We start from the raw sequence: 8,809 nt of genomic DNA on the forward strand, positions 1-8,809 counted from the left end.
TATAGCCAAGAGGAAGGAAGGGAGAAGGGGGGAGGGAAAGAGAGAAAGAATAGTAAAATAGTTGATATGACATCAGGGTTTAAAGCCTGGTTTTTAATTTGAAATAAAAATGACTGTTATGTGTATTGATTGAGTTTATTCAGTGCTGCAGAGTCACCCTTTAAATATATAGTTATGGTTAGAATGGCATGTTTTTTTATTTCGCTTTTTGGTTTGGCACACAATTGTAATCCCCACACCTGGGAGGCTGAGGTAGGAAGATTGAGAATTCTAAGTCAGCCTGCCCTGCACAGCAAAACTGTCTCAGAAAGAAAGAAATCATATACTTTTTGCCATGTATATTTCAGGAAGTTAGCCTTTCTTTTTCTTTTCTATCAAAAGGGAGAGATTTATTCATTCATTTATTCATGGTAGTGCTAAGGAGTTGAACTCACGGCTTTGGCACTTGCTAGACAGATACTTTACCACTTGAGCCATACCTCTAGCCATTTTAGCTGTAGATATTTTTAAGAGGATGGACTATGTCCTACTTAGCCGGGGTGACAGATGCTTGACACCATGCCCTTCTTTTATTGCTTGAGATTGGTCTTGCTACCTTTATGCCTGTGCTGGCCTCGAACTGTGGCCTTCCCAGTCTTAGTCTTACCAATAATTAGTACTACAATCGTAAGCCATAATAATGAGCCACAGAGCAAGTCCTACAGTGTTAAAGCAAATGCTAACATTCTGTGGTTCTAAACAAATGCTCACATAATTAATATATTCTGTAGAATTATTCCTCCCTTTACCTATTGGTAATATATAACCCATACATTTGAAACTTAATTTCCCATTTTCTCATTTTTGCATACAAGGAATGTAACAGGATATATCTCTTAACTTTTCCAACAATGATTCTCCTTTATTAGCAAGTTGCTCTGCTACTTTTACTTTCTGCACCCTTGTCCAAAAACGAGGCTTGTTCTTGGAGTGTATGGGGTTCTGACAAATTCTCTTACAAAAACCAATCTAGCTTTTTTTTTCCAGGTTAGCCTGAGTCTAAAAAAAACATGTTAAAGTCAAAGACCTGTCTTCCTGCATTTCTCACTGTTGTTCTCTAGGGTAATGTCCCTTGAAGGTCACATTAGATATCCTTTTGTCCAAGACATATCTGTAGTAGTAGCTGGACCAAGGGTAGGTCTTGCCTAAGAGATATGTCTGCCAAAATCATTAATAGTTTGATGCCCTAACAGATCAAGTTGCCAAATAATTCACCATGGCTTTAAGCTACTCTCAGACTTTCTGTGTCTGGTTTGTCTACTTTTCTGTCCTGGAAAAGACATTGCTTAATACCTTTTAAGTCTTTTGATGCAGATGACTACTCATGTAAGTGCATGTGTTCCACCTTATTATGCTCCTCCAGGCATGTTTGTTGCTATTTGCATGTATTTTTTTTTCACTTCACAAATAATGTGAAAGCATTTCTGGTAAGTGAATCCAGACTGTGATATAATCCTGATATCAAACAGCCTCCAAAAGAAGGGGGTTGAAGATGCCAGTCTATCTACAGAGTTCCTGTAAAATAGACTGTGCTCATGGTTTTCTTACAGACTTTTGTCTTTAATCTAATGTGTGGCAAATTGGGGGTGATGAAAGAAGGATGACAAATACCAACTGAATATTGCAACTTCTTAGCATCCATCAGCGAGGTACTACCTTTTCAGGATAGACATACTAACATGCCTGTCTCAAAACTACTCTTCACTAAAATGCACTCATCTAAATGTTATTTTTGCCCCAGTTCAAATAGCAAAACCAAGTTACATGGACATCCCCATTCCCTTGATTCATTTTTAGTATCATCTAAAAAATTCCAATGAGTTCCATCAAGTAAGTCACGGGAAAAGTAATGTCTCAACACACATATAAAGTGATGATTTGCTGTGGGTAAGGGCTGAGCTCTGTAGACCTTAGTTTTGTCAGATTAAAATAACAAGCTAATGAAATTAACATTTAATTCTTACATTATCCCTAGAGAAATAATTATTCATTTTTGTTTTAGTTTATAACTTCATTATAAGTTGAAGTTTGGCTTGTTAGTGGAATCATGTGCCTTTGAAAGGATCCAAGTGCATTTGATTAAGCACTTAATATCACTCCTGGGGCAAACCATCTCAGAGAGCCACTGGGCCTGGAAGGCATTACACATCCTAGTGTTTCTGCCTTGTACCCGTCACCACCACCACACACACAACATACACACTCTCCTTCTTCTTTCTCTCTCCTTCTCCCTTCCCCTTCCTGCCCTCCCCTAAGGGCCTTTTTGTGTCAAAAGATAGTTAAGAGATTTGAACTTAGTGAAAATGAAAATTAGATTTAAATTACTAAGCTAATTTTCATTTCCTATTTTAATCAAAATTTACATACTTGCCTCCAGAAATAGAATCTAGTCATGGCAGCCCTATCTGTCATGACCAGCTTATATATTTATTTATTTATTTCCTTCTTTGTCTTTCATCCTTCTTTCCTTTCTTCCTTTCATTTTTCAACATTGACTCCAATTAAAATATAAAGAGTTGGAATGTGACTCAATGATACTATGCCAGCCTAATATGAACATATCCCTGGATTTGATCCCCAGCACTAATCTGTGTGTGTGTGTGTGTGTGTGTGTGTGTGTGTGTGTGTGTGTGTGTGTGTTTTCATTCCTAAGAACAACTGATACTTTTACAAGTAAAAAGACAATTGTTTATGAAGGTATAAATGTGTTCTCATTCATAGCCTCTTTCCCTCCTACCTCAAAAAATATAGTTCTAGACATATAATCACTATGCAAATCTAGTCAGCATATTTACACCAGGAACAAATGTAGCCAATTATAGAAAAATGGGTGGAGATGTTTTAAGTATTCATTAAATCTCTCAGGGCAAGAGGTCGAATTAAACTTCATAAGGCTTCTATAAAAATAGCTATTTTAGAATTTAAATATCGTTTGGTGCATGTTGCCACATTCAATTTTACCACCAAAGTTCAGCCTTCAAGAATATTCCAGGTGCATTTAGGGACCTGTGACGGTGCCCACCTTATAAGCATTTAAAAATTAGAGTCTTAACCTGTCTTAGTTCATGCAAAATTAAGAGTGGCTTTTGCATTTCCAAAAAAGGAGAAAAAAAAATCTGGTTTCTGGTGTTGGTGGCTTACAACTAGTTGTAATCCTGGCTATTCTGGAGGCTGAAATCCAGAGATCATGGTTTGAGGCCAGCCTAGGCAGGAAAGTCTGTGAGACTCATCTCCAATTAACCACCAAAAAGCCGGAGGTAACACTGGCGCAAGTGGTAGAGCACTAGCCTTGAGCAAAGGAAATTCAGGGACAGCACCCAAGCCCAGAGTTCAGGCTCCAGGACCAACACACACATACAAAAAAAAAAAAAAAAATGTGAAGGGGGGGTGGGGTAAAATATAGGTTAGTGGGAGGGGAAAGAACCTAGCTTCCTGCGTTCAGCCCTCAACACACACACAAAAGAGGAAGCCTTGGGGAAGGAGCTTCATGGTTTTGCTGACTTGAGTGAATACTGGGCTATCTTACCATGAGTTCAAGCCCCTGTAAGTGACTGTGGGAATAATCCTTCCTACTGTTAGTGGTCTGCATGATCCCAACCAGGAGACCAGGCTCCTGTAACACACTTTCTTATCTTTAATGATGTATCTTGTAGAAAGAATTAAAGATAGACATTAAATCATAATTTTAGCCAGTGCCAGTGGCTCATGCCTGTAAAATCCTAACTATACACAGAGGCTGAGATCTGAGGATTGCAGTTCAAAGCCCAAGCAGGACAGTCAATGAGTCTCTTTTATCTCCAAATAACCACCAAACACCCAGAGGTGGAACTGTGGTTCATGTGGTAGCGTGCTAACCTTGAGCAAAAGAGCTCAGGGACAGTGCCCACGCCCTAAATTCAAGCCCCAGGACCAGTGTGCAAGCACGTGCATGTGTGTGCACACATATACACACACACATACAATAGTAATTTTAAATCTAGGAGGCTCAAGTAGGAAGATTGTAGGTTTCAAGCCAGTCAGGAATAATATAGCAAAATCCTGTCTCAAAAAGAAAGTGAAGGGTAATGGGGAGGTTAGGGAGGAGTGGGGAGGGAAACCTGAATGTCAGTGAGGTAAAATTGGCAAAAAGACTGACAAGCACGGTTAGAAAAAATAGGACCAGTGAACCCTACTCATTTCATGATACCCAATGGGTTTGCACCTGGTACCTCATTTTCTGCCAGAAGGAAAATAGAAAACAGTTAACAATTTACTGCCTATGATATATTAAGGTTTGTTTAGACGTAGTTCTTTACCTGGCACTAGGGACACAGTAAGAGTTTGAATCCTGGAAATTGAACTGGCCACGGTTGAGGCCTGGGAAGAAGCAGTATGTATGAAGTTAGGTTGGGTGGTAGAACAAGTTGCTTGTGGAATTAATTCAAGTTTAGTTAATTCAAGTAGAAGCAGTATATATGAAGTTTGGTTGGGTGGTTGAAGAGGTTGCTCATGGAGTTAATTCAAGTAGATTCAAGTTTAGACAGAATGTCAGTAAAGTAGGAGAATACTGAAAACAAAGTTCAAGAATCTTTATAAGTTACAAGAACTGAAACCTTTAGACACAAAAAAGGAGACAGTTGCAAGGGATTGGAAAACAAAGCAAGAGGTTTAAGACAATGAATTATATTGTCTGCTTTATGCATAGAGCATAGAATAAATATTAAACTCCCAAAAATGAAGCCATCCCCAACATCACAAACACTACCATGCCCAGCAGTGGCTTGGAGAGTCACTGAACAGAGTTCATCTCACCAGTGGGCCTGATTACTCATTAATTTATTTATCAGTTAACACTTTCTCCATGGTCACCTGTGGTGTCCCATACAATTTGCTGGTTTGCGGGTATAAGACTAGAAAAGAGGTGCTGTTTAATCCTAAGGAGAGGAGAGAGATGGCACACTTAAAGGGATAAGTAAGTGCCCTCTTTGATGGGAGTTGTGGTTGGTTCCAGCTTAACAGAAGATTCCATGACTTAGCCTTAGATGAGAGGAATAGGGCAAGGTTTCAGCCCATGCCCACGCCATCAGTGGACAGCCCTTCTCCCACGTGGAGAGCATCCATGTGCCTCCCCAGCTCCTTGACCAGATCTCCAACAGTCAGGAGTAGGTAGAGGCTCATGTCCAGCTGTGGCCCTGAGCCAAGGTATTTATATTGCTGGGCTCAAGTCTAGACTCCCTAGTGCAGTAGAGATGACTGGATATGTGTGCTGGTGTCTAGATCCTGGCTTCTGTGTGCACACTGCTCTCACAAACAGCTCATGGCCAGTGAAGAAGAGGGTGAGCAGACAAGACTGTGTAAAAGTGAATTTGGTACTTTAGAATTCTAGTTTACTCTGGGTAACTAACTATATTTGATTACTATGGACTTAAAAAGTATTTTTTTATTTTTAAGAGCATTTATTTATTTGTTCCTGACTGGAAAGAACAATCATTATTTAAAAGAACATTTTAACTAGGTAACCAATGGGAGTAAGACAAATAGGCATAAACTGTTTCCTGTTTAAAACTTAGCATTCATTGGGCTGGCATTTTAGCACAGCGGTAGAATGTGTGCCTTGCATTCATGCAACCCAAGGTTTGATCCTCAGCACTAAAAACAAAATTTAGCATCCACAGATACTAAGAAATATTAGTGAAGATGTAGGAAATTGGAACACTTAGGCATTGCTAGTAAGAATGTAAAATGGTGCATTTACTTTGAACAGCACCTAGACGGTTATCATACTGTTAAGCATGGTATTTTAAAGTACCTTGACCAATTCCCAAGTATTTTGTACTTACCTTCAGTATTGCCAGTTTAAACCTTCTTGTTCTGGCTGGAGTGATTTAAGTGGAAAGGTTTCCATTTCCACATTTGGTAAAGTGGGGGAGAAGAGTCACAGTAAGGCAAAGACACAGCAGTTCTGAACAAACAAATATACTGGGTAGACTGTGGGGTTTCTTGTGATATAAGGAATGTAGAAATAACCTTAGCCCAATTCTAGGAAACTTAGGCTAGCCATTGGGAATCTCAAGAGGGTGCATGAGTTCAAGGATTTTTAAAGAAGGGAGTCAGATGTCCATGTTTGTATTTTTAGGAACTGAATATGCACCCTGCTTATTTTGTGACACTCAGTGGGTTAGCCTCTGATACCTCCTCATTTTCTGCTAGAGGAAAAATAGAAAAGAAAAAAAAGTGGGACTGGCATCTGCATTAGAAGACCAGTTAAAATGTGTTATCACCCTACTGTTAACACCTTTAGTACTAAGAAGGTGTAACACTGAGAATCTACAGTCTCCAAATCTTCCATATAAAGTGTACTTCCATAGCCTCTATTTCTCGGTATTTAACATTGGCTTTTGTTTTCTTTTGGCTTTTGGCTTTTTTATTTCTCTGCTTAAATACGTTCTCAACACCAAACATAAGGGAAGTCAAAATGAGGGCAAATAAATGAAGTTAAGGAATTAAAGGGACCTGGTACTGATGATTCATGCCTGTAATCCTACTTATTCAGGAGGCTGATTGATATCAAGAGAATCAAGATTCAGGCCCACCTGTGCAGAAAAATCTGAGACTCCGTCCCTGCATAACTAGCAAAGAGCTAGGCTGGAGAAGTAGCTCAAATGGAAGCTTTTGCTATCTTCAGGAACCCATTTTCTTCATTTTTCCCCCAAACATTGATGGTAGTGAGGTTTCTCTGTGTAGAGCCCCCACGTGTTAAGGCTTGGCCTCTAGCTCCATGCAGGCAAAGGTCTTGCCTTCTGCTCCTCTGCCATGCCAGCTCCTCAGAGAGTCCTGAGTGATTGTGCTGTCTTAGGACGCAGTAAATCATGATGCATGTCATCTGTTGCTGCCATCCATCAGTATTTTTGTAATAACGAGCTATGCAGATTTTGATTGGAAGAAGTAAGCCACCTCCTGGTTCATGTTCTGTAATAGCTGCTGCTTGGCTGTGTTGAGGGAGCCCCTCAATGTTCCCTCAGAGCAGGTGATGAGGGGCTGAGAGACATCACTAGTGTTGTTAACCCAGGGTAAAGGGATTGCCTGGGCCATCCAGACTTCTCACTAGAAGAGATCACATTCACCACCCTGGCTTCCCCACCCCACAGCCCGCTCAGGTTGTCTCAGCCAAGCGTGGACTGGAAGAGCCAAGGAACTATGGAAGGGTGTGGTGGGAACCAGGAGAGAGAGACTTGATGAGAATCAGGGCAGAAGACAGGACTCTGGGGACAGGCTGTGTGGATGAAATGCTTTCTGTGCTGCAATGGCATTCCCCATCTGAGAGCAGCAGAGCAGGGACCAGCTCTCTTGACCCCCTTGCCTGCCTCTGTTACATGCTGACTCCTGACTCTGCTTCCCTTGCAGCCGACCCTCTGGTGGGCAGCATTGCCACACAGTACATGACCAACAGAGCGGAGCACGACCGGATGGCCAGACAGTGGACCAAGCGGTACGCGACCTAGGGGCCTGCCCGCTGCACCCCCGCCGGCCTGTGCAAGCACACTCACCAAGTGCATCGTATCCCTGCCCACCCCTCCACTCCTCCGTTCTGGTTTTCCTGTTTTTATTAAATTTTGAACTGTTTTGAGATGGTATGTCGTTTTCCTTCCTCTCCTCCCTCTCTTTCCCCTTTTCTCTCTCCCTCCTTTTCTCCCTAGTTTTCTTTCCTTTTTGATTTCTGTTAACTTGAAAGATTTGAGATATTTTCCCCCATCTCAATGTAGATGGGAACCTTTGTTTTCAGTGCAAACAATGTTGAATCTGTAATCGTAAGAGCTTTCTTACAAAGCTTTGTATTACTGTGTGTCATTTTGGTTTTTGTTGTTTGTTTTATTTTGATTGTTTTCTTTTATGTGATCTTCGGGAAAACGCATTCAAAATTATATCTCGTTTCTACTTACCTGTAGTGCTTAGGGTTAATTTTTTGTACTGAAGTCTTTATCGGTGGGTGCATGCTACTGGGAACAAGTTTTTGTACAAAAGCTTCAATCAGAATCACTGTGCATTACTGAGACCCTGTTTATCACTAGCCTTCTGTCCCCCTGCAGAAGACTGTTGGATTGAACAAAATAATATGTATTTTGATTTACTTAAAGTGCTTGTAAATTTCCTAGGGACCTGCCACTTTGGACTGTGGATCGGTTGATGTGCACCTGTATTATTAAAGCACTCAATAAATCACTGTGGCTGATAACTACACCTCTGGCACCCGGGCAGCTGCTTTGTGTCCTGGTGACCTGCATCGCCCTGCAGTGAGGCTTGCCTTACCTAACTCAACTAGGGTGTCCAGGGGTTTTCATCTTAGACTTTAAAGTTTCTTCGTAGTGGAGTTCCTTAGCATGTGAAATATCTCCAGCTGTCAAGAGCCTGATGATTTTACGGTTGTTTCAATGGATCACTATTTTATTTTTCTGCCAGTCCTGGGGCTTGAACTCAGGGCCTGAGCACTGTCCCCGGCTTCTTTTTGCTCAAGGCTAGCACTTGAGCCACAGCTCTCCTTCTGGTTTTTGTTGTTTTTTTTGTTTTGTTTTGTTTTGTTTTTTGTTTTTTGTATATGTTGTGCTGAGGAATTAAACCGAGGGCTTCATGCATGCTAGGTAGGTACTCTACCACTAAGCCACATTCCCAGCCCAAGATCACTATCATTTTACAACTGGCTGAAACCTTTGCTCTTTTACCCTTCTTCACTCAGCAGTTCAAATATGACTCCACAAATAGCGGTTAATGTAAAGTGGAGCCTGAGCTGATCCCT

The 8,809-nt window shown here is 41.0% G+C and overlaps 1 protein-coding gene across 1 annotated transcript in view; it reads left to right on the forward strand.

Moving 5' to 3' along the window:
* The window catches only part of LOC125358655 (ubiquitin-conjugating enzyme E2 E2), a 223,539-nt gene extending 215,582 nt beyond the window's left edge, over positions 1 to 7,957 (forward strand). The window contains exon 6 of the mRNA XM_048355951.1: positions 7,423 to 7,957. Coding sequence (XP_048211908.1) covers positions 7,423 to 7,520 — 98 coding nt within the window. The 3' untranslated portion in view covers positions 7,521 to 7,957. The remainder of the gene's footprint in view (positions 1 to 7,422) is intronic.
* The last annotated feature ends 852 nt before the right edge of the window (positions 7,958 to 8,809 follow it).

Source organism: Perognathus longimembris, chromosome 10 (assembly GCF_023159225.1).
Source record: "Perognathus longimembris pacificus isolate PPM17 chromosome 10, ASM2315922v1, whole genome shotgun sequence".
Lineage (NCBI taxonomy): Eukaryota > Metazoa > Chordata > Mammalia > Rodentia > Heteromyidae > Perognathus > Perognathus longimembris.